Source organism: Crocuta crocuta, unplaced genomic scaffold, assembly GCF_008692635.1.
Source record: "Crocuta crocuta isolate KB4526 unplaced genomic scaffold, BGI_CrCroc_1.0 scaffold9, whole genome shotgun sequence".
NCBI classification, from domain to species: Eukaryota; Metazoa; Chordata; class Mammalia; order Carnivora; family Hyaenidae; genus Crocuta; species Crocuta crocuta.
In genome coordinates, this window is record NW_027551567.1 from 6756616 (window position 1) to 6771952 (window position 15337).

The window sequence follows — 15337 nt, forward strand, 5'->3', positions numbered from 1 at the left end:
AGTAAGAAAGCCATCTTGTGGCGTTTCTGGGAATATCATGTTGATATGTGAAATACATCCCTTGGAAACTGAAACATAGTTCTCTGCAACAATTCTTATCTTTTTTTAAGGATTTTTAAATATCCCAGTTAACTGACATACAGTGTAATATTAGTTTCAGGTGTACATTGTAGTGATTCAACACTTCTGTATAACATTCAGTTCTCATTATAGCAAGTGCCTTCCTTAATCCCCATCACATACTTCACCCACCTCCCCTCTGGCAACCATGAGTTTGTTCTGTATAGTTAAGAGTCTGTTTTTTGGTTTGCCTCTCTCTCTTTTTCCCTTTGCTTGTTTGTTTTGTTCCTTAAATTCCATACATGAATGAAATCATATGGTATGTGTCTTTCTCTGGCTGACGTATTTGGCTTAGCATTATACTCTCTAGCTCTGCCCATGTCATTGCAAATGACAAGATTTCACTCTTTTATATGGCTGAGTAATATTTTATTTTACACACGCGCGCGCACACACACACACACACCCCACATCTTCTTTATCCATTTATTTCTGTAATTTGGCTATTGTAGATAATGCTGCTATAACATTGGGGTGCATATATCCCTTTGAATTAATATTTTGTATTCTTTGGGTAAATAGTAGTGCAGTTGCTGGAGTGTAGGGTAGTTTTAATTTTAACTTTTTGAAGAACCTCCATACCTGTTTTCCACAATGTCTGTACCAGTTTACATTCCCACAAACAGTGCATGAGGGTTCCTTTTTCTCCACATTTTCACATCTGTTGTTTCTTGTGTTGTTGATTTAAGCCATTCTGCCAGGTGTTAGGTGGTATCTCCTTGTAGTTTTGATTTGCATTTCCTTGATCATTAGTGATGGTGAGCATCTTTTCGGCTGTCCGTTGGCTATCTGTATGTTTTCTTTGGAAAAATGTCTATTCATATTTTCTGCCCATTTTAAATTGGATTGAATTTTATAAGTTGAGTGTTGAGTTTGAGTTTGATAACTTCTTTATATGTTTTGAATACTAACCCTTTATCAGATATGTTATTTGCAAATATCTTCTTCCATTCCATAGGTTGCCTTTTGTTTTGTTGATTATTTCCTTTGCTATCTGCAAAATCTTAAAAGTTTTTTTGTACCAAAGACTCCTTTGGAAATTTGGTGCAGTCTACAGCCTTCTTAAAGCAGTGGTTTCAAATGAATGAATACACAGTGTTACAAAAGAAGCCAAGTATGATAATACATATCAAAGTATTAAAAAGTAAATGTGTGATATTATAAGATATATTCTCTTTATGGAAGACTTAAATAGCAAGTCAATATATTTAAATATGAGCGATTTAAAGTAAAATTTTATTTTTTAAAGAGATCAATATGAAGGTTGTCAACATGACTAACTCATGTGCCTTTTCATCTTATAAAACAACCTTATTGTGGGTCTAAAACTATTGTAATTTCAAAGTAATGATATACATACATGATATTTCAAAATATATGCCAGAAATTTAATATGATAAAAAATGTTATTTCTATTTATGACAGTCACAGAAATTACTACAACTATTTCTCTTGTTTGTTATCTTCTTTTACGATGGAAAGAAATACGAAGTTTCACCGAGTTAGTGAAAAAAAAGACTCCCATGTTTTAAAGACTCCTGAATTCTATTCACTGACTCCTTGAAGGTCTGTGATTAGGTCCATGTGTGAAAGTGATATACATTCTGTAGGAACTTTACTATGAAAATTCAATTTTGATCTCTTCCTGGGCTGATGACACACAGCATGGTCCTCTCTTGTGATACTAGGCAGTGGTAGCAAGATCAGCTCCCAACCAGCCATGTAATCAGGAGGGTCCACAACCAAAACACTTACAACCATTCTGTATCCATACGACTGTTCTGGTTTTCACATGCAGTCCAATATTCAATTAGTTACATGAGATATTCACTATTTTTTTATTTTTTATTTTTTTGTTTTTAGAGGAAAGGGAGGGAGAGTTTTTTTTTTTTTTTAATGTTTATTTTATTTTTGAGACAGAGCATGAGCTGGGGAGGGACAGAGAGAGGGAGACACAAAATCTGAAACAGCCTCCAGGCTCTTGAGCTGTCAGCATAGAGCCCGATGTGGGGCTTGAACCTACCAGCCACGAGATCATGACCTGAGCCGAAATCTGACGCTTAACCGACTGAGCCACCCAGGCACCCCTTCACTATTTTTTTCTATAATATTTTCTATAATAGGCAACATAATATTGCCCTTAAAAATACTTAAACTATTTAGTTAAATCTCTCATCCAATATTTTAAAAATCCATTGGCTCTCTTAGGTGGAGGTGTTCTTTTTTTTATTATTAATTAAGCAAATGTTTCACTTAAACTACACAATAGTTATACTTATATCCTAAAGTACCTAGATGAAATGATTTTTAGGTGTTATAGTTATGATTTTGCTGTAAATTTTAGAGTATCTGGGGCCAAGTATATTTTAGATACATATTTGTAATCATTACCTATGCCAGTTTAAATGACATTATATCAGATGAGTAAAAATTAATTGCTATGTAATGAAACCAAATGTTTTCTTAAAGAAGCTGTTGTTAATATATTATTGGTTTTAGCTAATTGATTTTCTGCCTCTTAAAGGAGACTATCACTAGAGAATTTGGTTGCACAGATGAATGCATTCAAAATAATCATTTAAAAACTTTACCTTGGAAATGTGTATTCTATCTGGCTGGTTGGTTTTGAAGAAATAAGGTTGTGCACCACCAAAAAAATTCTAGAAATCATTATCTATGTTGTCAATTAGAATTAAATAAATCAACTTCAAAAAACAGTATTTGGCAGTCTGGAAGATCTAGGGGAAGAAACCTTTCAGTAGAATGTATCCAGGACAAATTAGTATCACTTCTCTTTCTGTAGTTATAAAATATGCATATAAACTATGTTAATACATAGTTGAAAATATTGACATTTAAAGCTACAGCTCACTTTGATCTCTTTATTTCAGAATAATAAATAATAAAAACAAACCTTACAATAAATACATTTTATAATGAATTATACATACATAGATTACTTCGATATTGTGATTTAGACAGTGATTTCCTTTTTGCTATTCTACTTGATTACGTTGAGTCCTTATTCAGGAAAAAAACGAAGGCAAATTACTGAAGTTCAACCATTAAAGATGTAAGTTAGAGCAGAGTTCAGAATGTATCCTTTCTGCTTTTATGGTAATCATTTCTGATAAATTACTTAGGAAAAAGTTTCTTTCTCAGTTACCATGCAAGCACAGTTTTTAATAGAAGTCTCTTGTGATGCCAGGAATTTTGTTTTCATTTCTGCTTGATGGTCTCAGTTTTCTCAAGAAGATATACATAGATCAATTAGTAGAGTCCAGAAGAATAGTTGTCCTGTGCGCTCTCCTCAGCAGTGAAACAGCATACCATTCTGCTGTCTAGGGATCTTGTCCAAAAGGTTTCTTAAGGAATAGGGAAAGTAAAAGAAAGACAGAAAATGAGAAAACCAGGGTTGAACCTTGGGTGAATGAGAACACTTTTAGGCAATTAGAATTATAGGTGGTCTGGAAACCTAATATATGTATAGACGTCTAAACTTTTTAACTACATGAAAGACTCAATAGAAATCAAATGGAAGTTAGAAGCTGCATGTATACTTTGGATACACTGTCCTTTGTTGGATAGGCATAACCCTAAGGTAAAAATTCTTTGAAACAGATATTAGTTACATCAGCTTTTAATAAGGAGAATGCATTAAGGTAGTGTTTCACTGTATTAAGCCAGCATTTAATAAGGAGAATGTATTAAGCTACTGTTTGTAATTTGTACAAACTTATATATGAATATGTGTCTGTTAGTATGAAAAAATGAAACTTAGAGCCAGGATTATTAAATGGTTCAGAATTCCACTTACTATTTGCTACATACTTTCTGGGAAGCTGCTGGTTGGTAGGAATCACCTTGATGTGTCATTCTTAAAAACTGTGGTTTAAACAAAATCATGCCATATATATTTTTAAATTTTCAGGCTTTTTAAGATTTAAGTTTGCTTATACGTTAACTTTTCTTTTCATAAAGGGTAGCAATAGTATATGAACCCAATCATAGGACTTTAACTTGGACCAGTTCCCCCAATTTTTAAGCCATAGGTTTTTTGTTTGTTTGTTTGTTTGTTTGTTTTGCTTTGCTTTGGTTTTGGTTGTTGTTGTTTCAGAGTTGAATTGACACTATTATGTCATGGAATATTTGATTAACAGTATATGGGGGTTTGTAGTTACTAAACATCAAAGAATATCAGAAGATAGCCAGGTGACATTGTCATTCACATGGCATACAATGGGAGACCTGTTAGGTCAGAACAACATTGGAAAATTTATGTAAAAATTAATTGGCTAATTAATATACCAATAAATGATTAAGTGCTATTATTAAGTGAACACAGGAGCATATGTTAATTTTTAATGAAATTTTTAATGAAATTTAATTAATTAATTAATTAGTGCTTCTGACAATAAGTCTTATTCTCAGAATATTGATAATTTTGATTCTCATTTTGGAGGCATATTTTCAAGGCTTAATATTCAGAAATTTACTGATTCTTTACATATGTTCATGTATTTTTGAGACTGAATTTTACTCTAGCTTTTTCCCATTTTCAACTTCCAAATTTTTCATTTTGAGCAAGAGAAAAATTTATTGAATTTTCTTTCTTTTTCAATTACATTACTGTACATAATTCTGTTTTATTCTGAAGAGTCATTCATGGCATATTTTAAATGATCAGTCTTCCCAGTTATGTCTCTAACAAGTGAAGTATGCTTTCCATTTTACAATTACATTTTTTACACAGTGTCCCTCACTGCTAGCTCTTCATTTTAAACTTAAATTTACCAGAATTAATATTCTAGTCACTGAGCAGCAATTATACTATTTTTTAAAATTTTAGTATTTCTCAGAAGTTAAATATTTAAAGTTTTCCATTTTGTTTATGTAGCAAATTACTGGATCTCAGTAATGTTTTGTACTTTTAACATTTATTTATTTTATTTAAATTTTAATTAGTTATTTAATTTATTTTAATGAAATTTAATTAATTTTAGTTAGCATACAGTGCAATGTCGGTTTCAGGAGTAGAATCCAGTGATTCCTCACTTACGTACAATACCAGTGTTCATCACAAGTGCCCTCCTTAGTACCCACCAGCGATCTAGCTTATCCCCCAGCCAGCTTCCCTCCAGCAGCTCTCACTTTGTTCTTTATCATTAAGAGTCTCTTGTGGTTTCTTTCCCTCTCTTCTCTTCCCCGTCCCCTCCCTCCTACCTTTCTATGTGTTAAATTCCACATATTAGTAAAATCCTAGGATATTTGTATTTTTCTGATTGACTTATTTCACTTATCACAATATATTCTGTCTCTATTCATGTTGTTGCAAATGGCAAGATTTCATTTTTTTTTTGGTGGCTGAGTAATAATTCATTGTGTGTGTGTGCGTGTGTGTGTATGTCTGTGTGTGTATACATATATGCATACCACATCTTTATCCGTTCATCACTGGATGGACATTTGGGCTCTTTCCATAGTTTGGCTATTGTTGATACTAATGCTGGGTGCATGTACCTCTTTGAATCTGTATTTTTGTATCCTTTTGGTAGATGCCTAATAGTGCAATTGCTGGATCATAGGGTAGTTCTATTTTTAGTTTCTTGAGGAGCCTCCATGCTGTTCTCCAGAGTGGCTGCACCAGTTCACATTCCCACCAACGGTGCAAGAGGGTTCCCCTTTCTCCACATCCTCAACCAACAACTCGTGTTTCTTGTGTTGTTAATTTTAGCCATTCTGACAAATGTGAGGTGGTATCTCATCATAGTTTTGATTTGTATTTCCCTGATGATGAGTGATGTTGAGCATCTGTTTATGTATCTGTTAGCCATCTGGATGTCATCTTTGGGAAGGTGTCGCCATCCAGTGTTTTCAACACCATTTGTTGAAGAGACCGTCTTTTTTCCATTGGATAGTCTTTCCTGCGTTGTCAAAAATTAGTTGACCATATATTTTAGGGTCCAATTCTGGGTTTTCTGTTTTGTTTCACTGATGAGTGTGTCTGTTTTTGTGTCAGTACCATACTGTCTTGATGACTACAACTTTGTAGTATATCTTGAAATTTGGAATCGTGATTCCTCCAGTTTTGTTTTTCTTTTTCAGGATTGCTTTGTCTATTTGGGGTCTTTTGTGGTTCTATGCAAATTTTAAGCTTGTTTGTTCTAGCTCTGTGGAAAATGCTGGTGGTATTTTGATAGGGATTGCATTAAATGTGTAGATTATTTTGGGTAGTATAGACATTTTAACAATATTTGTTCTGCCAGTCCATGAGCATGGAATGCTTTTCCATTTCTTCACGTCCTCTTCAATTTCTTTCATAAGTCTTCTATAGTTTTCAGAGTACAGCTCTTTTACATCTTTGGCTAAGTTTATTCCTAGGTATCTAATTGTTTTTGGTGCAGTTGGAAATGGGATCAATTCCTTGATTTCTGTCTCTGCTGCTTTGTTATAGGTGTATAGACGTGCAACAGATTTCTGCACATTGACTTCATATCCTCTGACTTTACTAATTCATGTATTAGTCCTAGGTACTTTTCTAAGCACTAAGAATGAAGTGGTGAAAAAAAAAAATCCAGGCAAAATCCTGACCTAATGGAATTTACACTGTGGTTGGGGACACAAACCACAGATAAAAAGGAAAATGGCATGCAGAAGTTTCCAGCAATACCACGTGTCTCCTGGTGTCTACTGGAACTCCTAGGCAAAAGACTGACAGGCTGCACTGTCTGCTGCTCTCTAGTCATCCAGGAGAGAATGGTTGGGTCAGGCTCAGCTGAGCACTATGGATTATCATTAGGAAAGGGCCCATCCAGCTCCTGGGGAACAAAAAAGCCCCAGAGGACCCCCAACTGAACATGTAACAATGGGGGCACTTGCAGTCATAAGAGTGGCTCCTGTTGGAGAAGAATATCTGGAAACTGGATACCAGCTGTGCTGATGCACTTGGAAACCTCCTGAGAAATCAAGATTGTATACAGCTTCTCATACTTGGAGGTTCTGGAGCCATCACTCTCAGCTAGCCCTTGCAGGCAATTTAGAGAGCTCTACTAGGCATCGTTCAGTGGGCTAATCTATTTTGCTTTCTTCAGTCTGTCCCCTGACCCAGGAATTGAATTAAACATAAGCCTTTTCATCAGTGACATGAATAAATAGGCCTATCCGTACAAAAAATTAGAAGAAGGAGAGAGTTGCTCATCTGTTGACCTCCTTCACTCACTTTCTGAGGTTCGATGTGTTCATTTCTCAACAATTAGGGCCTGTCCTCTACCTCTGGGATGAACTAAATTTGTCTTTTTCCCTGAATAATAAACCTTCTAAAGACTTAGGAATTACTATTCTACCATTGCAAGAAACTTTCAAAGGTAGAAGAGGATGGCTGTAGAATCACACATTACAAAGTCAGTGGATACATCTCTACCCACCCAAGCGGTCAGTAGTGGCTTCAGCAGGTGGTTATAATGAAAAAACCCAACCATCATCATGCTGGTGCATTTTTTCCAGAGCCAGAGAAACAATTGTCAGCATAGCCAAAGAAGTGTCTTGGGCTTCAATGGCCCAAGGAAGAGTCATCTCCAGGGGAACTGCTCGTTCCATTCTTCCATATTAATGACTACTGGGGTTTCTCTGCTACTTCCCCTCTTATTACATTCCAGAAAATCTCTTTAGTCCATTCTGGGTTTTTGTATCTGCCCATCAGTTATATTTAGTTGCTTATTTTGAGCCTCGTGTTTTATACAGTCAATGTTAATGTAAACAGATAACATAGTATAATAATAGGGTTCTAATGGACATACTAGCTGAGTCTGGAGAGGCTTTAGAGACACTTTAGGGAGAAGGGAGCATTTAAGGTCAGGCTTGAAAGGCAGAGAAGCAGAGAAAAATTTTTGTCTGTAGTGTCATGAAAGAATAAAAGGGTGTGATATGTTTAGGCAATTGTGAGAAATTTTGTGTAGCTAGAAATGTAATATGAATAGTATGAGATAGTTTCGGGGAGCAGTATTGGGTGCTTCAATCATATATAAGGCATTTCCTGATCTATTTTCTAGGAGGAGGAACAGAGGTCATCGGTGGTCTACTCATGTTCATAATTTAAAAATCTCTTGTAACTCCTATTCAATTATATATTTAATGACAGTAATAATATTTATATCTTTCATTTTCATATCTTCACATCTTTCTCCATTACCTAATTTCAAATCTCAGATATGAATGAAACAGATCTGAAATATTATAGTATTCTAATATTTAAAGATGAGGAAACTGAGGTATTGAGAGATTATACAGTTGAATGGCCTTATTTAGACAATACCAGATCTTCTGTTTTTAATTCTATATATTTATTGGATTTCCTGTGTGGGTGTACATCTGTAGTTTTTCGTTATTATTCCCTTCAAATTATTGTTTTTTTTTTTCTCCATAGGATTTGGCTTTTACCCTGGAAGAGAGACAACAGTTGAATATTCATGGGTTGTTGCCACCTTGCTTCATCAGTCAGGATATCCAAGTTCTTAGAGTAATTAAAAATTTTGAGCGTCTGACCTCTGACTTTGACAGGTAACATATTCTTGAAGATGATTTTTATATTTCTCTTATGAGTTGTCTACTTTATTTTTTATTGGATGAGGAAGTTAAAATATTTAGTGATTTGGATGGAGTAGTCAAGTTTGAGAAGAATTTGCCTAGAAATACAATGATGTTTTAAAAAAATGTACCCTCGGTAGCAACATTTGAGTAATATAAAATTTTCTTTTCTAAACTGTGTCCTCAGAGAGACTACTTTTCTCTTGTGATCAAATGGTTGCTATTAAGGTGAATTATCAGGAAATGCTATTCTGAAATATATATATTTTTTATTTTGAGATAGAGATAGCATATGAGCAGGGGAGGGGCAGAGAGAGGGGACAGATCTGAAGCAGGCTCTGAGCTGTCAGCACAGAGCCCGATGGGGGGCTAGAACTCATGAACCATGAGATCATGACCTGAGCCGAAATCGGATGCTTGACTGAGCCACTCAGGCACCCCAGGAAATGCCATTCTAGACAGAGCAAAACAGGTCATAGTGGCTTTTAGTCAGACTCTAAGTTCACTGTAGATAAAAGCATACTTTTTCAACTTCCAAGCTTGGTTCTAACACTACTGCAAATTTGGGTCACTTATTTTTAGAATTCAGTTTCTGTGTCTGCACAAAGGTGAAGATAATATTTTCCCTACCTTTGAAATTAGATAGCCCTTGGTTGGAATTCTGGCTGTATTTCACTAGCCTTAAGCAAATTGCTTTAGCCACTTCCATGACCACTATACATGCCTGGCCCTGTGCTTTTGACCCGGTCCTTTCTTATTAAGGTACTGAAATCCTCCAAACCTTAGGGTTTTCATTTGTGGGTTAAAAGAAGTAATAGTTATTTGAAAATATTGTTGCAAAGGTTAGAAGAGGTCGCAAACCAATACCTAGCAAGTATTTGTATTAGCCAGGGTTCTCCAGAGAGGAAGACCTAACATATACACACACATACAACCTGCTGGTTCATTCGTTCGTTCTTTCTTTCTTTCTAATTAATTAATTAATTTTAAGGAATTGGCTCACGTGATTATGGAGCCTAGGTAAGTCCTAAATCCTTAGGCTGACTGGTAGGGCGGAAACCAGGGGGAGAGTTGCAGTTTGAATCCAAAGGCAGTCTGTTGGCAGGATTCCTTTCTGGTGCAGGGTTGAAGAGATTAATAATAATAATAATCATAATGAAGTAGCAGTCCAATTTCCCTTTGGTAGTTAGGATCAATCACCCCATCCCTATCCACCCCAAAAGAAAAGTAATTCTTTTCTTTGCTTGTTGATTCAGAGGCATATGCCCAGAGTGGCTAGCATTGGTGTCAACTTCCAGTTCAATGGAATCACTGTCTCCTGGTAGAAACATTCCTCCCTTTGGAATTAAGACTTCTAGGCCGGTAGAGCATAAGTTCACAGGGATGGGAAGCAGAAATTTTGCTAGTGGGTCACTGGAATGGGGGGGCGGGGGTTAGTGAGTGGTGCCACTTTTATTTCCATCCTTTGGTTCCTTGAGCTGTGAATACTGGCTATAGGAGAAATAGCACCATATATTGGACACTGATTCAGAGCATAGCTAGCATTCTGGAGAACCTTGCCCCAGCTTTGCAAGGTATTGCCACCTGCCTTGTACTATAACTGAGTCTTCAGAAGGCCATTCGACCATTCTGTCAAGCCAGCTGCTTCAGGATAGTGGGAAACATGGTAAGACTAGTGAATTCCTAGAACATGAGCCCATTGCCACTCTTCATTAGCTCTCATTTGAAGGAAGTTCCTTGATTAAAAGAAATATTGTGTGGAATACCGTAATGGTGTTGAAAGCATTTGATAAATCCATGGATTGTAGTTTTGGCAGAGGTATTGTGTGCAGGGAAGGCAAATCTGTATCCATAGTAAGTGCCTATTCCAGTAAAAAAAAAAAAAAATACCACTTCCCCTTCTGTGATAGAAACAGTCCAGTGTAATCAACTTGCTACCATGTAGCTTGCTAGTCATTCCTTGGAATGGTACCATATCAGGTGTGCAGCATTGGTCTCTTCTGCTGGCAGATGTGGTACTCAGCAATGTCTGTAGCTAGGTTGGTCTTGGTGAGTGAAAGTCCATGTTGCTGAGCCCATGGATAACCTCCATCACTGCTGTGGCTACTTTTCATGAGCCCATGGGTGATGACAGGGACAGCTGAGGAAGGAAGCTGACCTGTTTGCCTGATGTGTATATTTGCTGTTTCTTGAACTCCTTTACAATCTCTTTCACTTGTTCTGCTAGCCTATCCTTCAAACTAGTCTTTCCTTCAGATGTTTTTACTTTATATTCTTTTCCTGGGCCATTTACCTCTGTAAGAGCTAGTCACATTCATGTTTTTACCACAGACTGTTTCTCAAGTATTTATTGAGCATCAGCTCACTGTCCGGTGCTGTTTTAGACATTAGGATTATAGACCATGATCTCTGTCCTCATGGAACTTAGGTAAATTATTTTTAAAAATTATTAAATACTAAATAGTAAAATAATATGCTAAAAATTGACAGGTGCTAGTGGAAAAAATAGTAGGATAAGAAGGGCTGAGGATATTGGGGATAGTATGATTCGTTTGCTTTATTATATTGTTATATTGATCAGGATAGACTTCATTGAGAAGATGACTTATGAGCAAATAATCAAAGGCAGAGAGGCCATTAGCCCTGAAGAAATCTGGGAAACAGTGTTCTTCAGCTGGTAGGTTCCAGGATCAACAGGAAGACCTGTTTCTGGATCAGAATGAGCTTGTGGAAAATGGCAGGTTGGGAGAGGAACTTAGCAAGGTAATGGAGGACAATTTATGAATGGCTTTAAAGGCACTAAAGGACTTTGGTGTTATTCTGAGTGAGATGGGGAGCTATTCAAAGTTTTGAACAGAAGATCAACATGACCCAGTCTATCTTTCAGAAAGATTGTCTGCAACATTAAGAATACAATGTAGGCTGGAAGAATTTAGGAGACTATTACAATAATAATAATTACTAATACAAGAGATTAGACCCAGGAGGGTAGCAATGAAGGTGTTTAGATTTTGGGAATATATTAAGGGTAAAGCTAACTTAATTTCCTAATATATTAGAGATTAGTGTTAGCTTTCAGAGAAGAGGAGGAAGCAGCAACAAAACAGGAAAGGAATAACCAATAAGACAGGAGGAAAACCAAGAAAAATATGATGGCCCAGAAGTCAAGTAAAACGAGTGTATTGAGCTCTAAGGAAAGGCACCTGGTGTCAAATATTTTGAGAGGTAAAATAAAATGAGGTCTGAGAATTGATCATTGATTTAGCAGTGATGATTTCCACATTACTAAATCAGTTTTAAAAGCATGCCTTAAAGTCATCATCTTCCTAAATGTTATAGGGGTTGGTGTAACCCATCTATTTGCCAAACATTAGAATCCTTGTATCTCTGGCTTCAAATTCTGTGCATTTTCAACTCTTCCAGGGAATGAAAATCAACCTAAAAAGGCTGGTAAGATTATTAAGCACAATTTTGCAAGACTATTTTAAGTTGTTACTGAACAGTTTGGGTATTATTCTATGAATTATTGAGGGTTACAGGTAACATGATAAGGTTGATGGTTAGAAAGATAACTCTAGGTTAGAAATGGCTCTAGAAAGAAAAAGGCCATTTGATAAAATGATAAGAAAAGGCTCTGGAACTTGCCTGCCTTAGTAATTTTTAGAATCAGTGCTACATTCCATATTGTCTACCTGTTATTTCCCTTGGCTATTCAGTACTACAAGTTAAATGATGAAGTCTATTTACTTAGTTAATATTTAAATTTTATCTGTAGTGGCATTTTCATATTAAAGTAGAGATAAAATCTCTCCAGGTATTAAGTAAAACTGCTGTTGGAGCAGTGCTTTTAATGTTTGAATGACACGTGCTCAGGTTTATGGTTATTCATTCTTTCAGGTGTTTAAGAATATTTCTAAAGTCCTTTTTGATCAGATGTTTTCTTTGCAACGTAAAAAATACTTAATACTTTGTTGAAAAATGGTTAAAAATCTAAGCAGCTATTTCATGACTTGTTGGAATATAGATCTCATTGTGTCCAATTTCCACAGGTACCTTCTCTTAATGGATCTTCAAGATAGAAATGAAAAGCTCTTTTACAGAGTGCTAATGTCTGATATTGAGAAATTCATGCCTATTGTCTATACCCCCACTGTGGGTCTGGCTTGCCAACAATATAGTTTAGCATTTCGGAAGCCAAGGTATGTAAACTTTCATTTTAAATACACTTGTGTCTTTATTATTTTGTAAAGTTTTTATAATAAAAATTATTGAATGGAATTTAATTTTGGAAAAATTGAAATCAAATTTCATTTAAAAGAACTTCAGATATAAGTATATATAAACATTAAAAAATATAGTATTTTCTTTCTAGGTTTAAGATCATGGGAAAGTATTGTAAGCCATTTTAGGTTTTCTTTTATAGACAATAAATGAACTTGTTTGTTTGCAAAGAAATTGATCATAATTAAGCTTGACTTTGAAATGTTAATTAACACTATTTTGTATACATTTTAGAAGTTAAAACAAAGATTTAAAATTTTTCTGAAAATGAATACATTTTCTAAATTAAGAATTGGCATTAAAGTAGCTCTTTAAAAAATAATGAATAAAAAAATAAAAGAGCTCTTTTGTTGATTTTCCCTACGTGAAATAGTAGTCACCTTTAAAGATGTGTAAAATATAGAATATAATTTTTCTAAATCCATAGCTTTATTTTATTATATTACTTTAAATACTTTTGACAGGACACAGTTGAAATAAATATTAATACTTTTAACAGTAGCAAAATCAAAAGTTCGAGTTGAATGTATTTATGCTTAGAGTAATTCTGAATTTAAAGATTAAAAAATGTTTGTAAGTTTATACCACAAGTAAAAAGGCTTATTAAGAGTACTGCCTTTGAAAGCAATGTTTCAAAAGTAATATCTGAAAGTTAGACTGAATATGTGGATTTCCCATAGATATACTGGTAATATTTAGCACACTTGTGCCATGTTATTCTTTGTATAAAGAAAAGAATTGACAAAATCATTCCTTGTATGAAGAAAATAATTAGATAAATATCTGTAGAGGGTCTGTTAAATTACATTAATGGCACATATCTATATTGCATTTATAAAACAGCTGTATTAACAGTAGACACATATTAATAGAGCAAGAGTTAGATTTTAGCTGGTAATTGTAAAGAATAATTTTAGGGGGATATAGAAGTATATTTATTTTTTAATCATACAAATAATACATATTCATTATGGAAAAAATGAGAAAATACAGATATGCAGAAGGGAGAAATGCTTAGGAAATCCCTAATGTCATCACACCAGAAAAATCTTAATTCACACAAATATATACTGTTTTCCTTATACAAAGGATCACACTATATAAGCTCTTCCTTACCTGTCTTCTCTGAGTGACATGAACGTCTCTCCATGTCTATTAAGTGTATTTCTAAAAATAATCTTAGTAAAAGCATAAGCGTATAGCATTTGACTGTTTTAAAATATAATTTAAGCATATGTTTGAAATTCTAACTTTTTGGGATATACTGAGAAATGCTAACTATAAAAGATGTAGAGGAGCGTAGCTCAGAGTATTTGGGTTGAAGTTGACATATGAAGTCTCAATAGCAACAATTACTTTTTGAGCATTTAGTATGCATTAGATGTTTTTCTAAGGGCTGAGCATACATTGGTATACCTGTAAATCTAAGAGCAGAAAAGGAAGGGAAATAAAAAATAAGTGAATTGTCTAGGATGTTGGAAGGTAATAAATGTTGGAAAGAAAAACTAGAGCATGAAAATGGCATTTGGAGAGTACATAGCTTAGTGGAGAGGCAATTGCAATTTTAAAGAAAGTGGACAGTGTAGGGCCTCATTGGAAAATGATCCATAGTATTGAAGGGGGCAGTCACGTACATATAAAAGGAAGCATGTGCCAGGCCCTAAGTGGGAACTTGCCCGGGGACTAGGAGCGGCATAGAGGCCAGTGTGCTGGTGGTGTGAGAGAGGGGAGAGCGGTAAGTGAGGTCATTTATGAAGATAAACGAGAGGACATAGAACCTGTATTTCTTGGAGGCTAAAGAACATTAGCTTTTACTATTAGTCAGATGGGTAGAAGAATCAGATGGCCTGGGTAGCAGGCTATTGTCATAAACCCAGTGAGAGAGGATGGTGTCCAGATTAGGTCAGCATTATAATTAGGGGTAATGGAATTATTCTGGAGAGATAAAGAAAGTCATAAGGATTTCCTGTTGGATTGGAGACTTCCTAGAGCAATAATTAGAATTATGGGCCCTGGAGTAGATTGCCTATTTTTACGTACTTGGTTTTGCTACTTATTTTAGTCTTGAATACATTATTTATCCGTTGTATGCCTTAGTTTCCTCCTTTGTAACTTGGGGATTAAACTGCTATCCCACCATCCTTTATCTACATTTTAAAAATTTAAATTTGGGATAAAACCTGATCTGTCTGAACCCATTCAGTGACAAGTGGAATTAATTTATATAAAGATATTTATAGTATTTATCTGGCTTAGTGTTTTCTGTTTTTCTTTAGAAGTATTAATATATTTGATTATAGGATGCTTTGCCAGAAATAAATAAATTGATAGATTTTGAGAAGGGGAAGAGGCA

General features: G+C 35.0%; 1 protein-coding gene across 1 annotated transcript in view; it reads left to right on the forward strand.

Annotated features, from left to right (window-relative positions):
• Positions 1-15337, forward strand: part of ME1 (malic enzyme 1) — a 175911-nt gene that overhangs the window by 16301 nt on the left and 144273 nt on the right. The window contains exons 2-3 of the mRNA XM_077750285.1: positions 8543-8676; positions 12753-12902. Of these exons, the coding sequence (XP_077606411.1) occupies positions 8543-8676; positions 12753-12902 (284 nt within the window). The remainder of the gene's footprint in view (positions 1-8542; positions 8677-12752; positions 12903-15337) is intronic.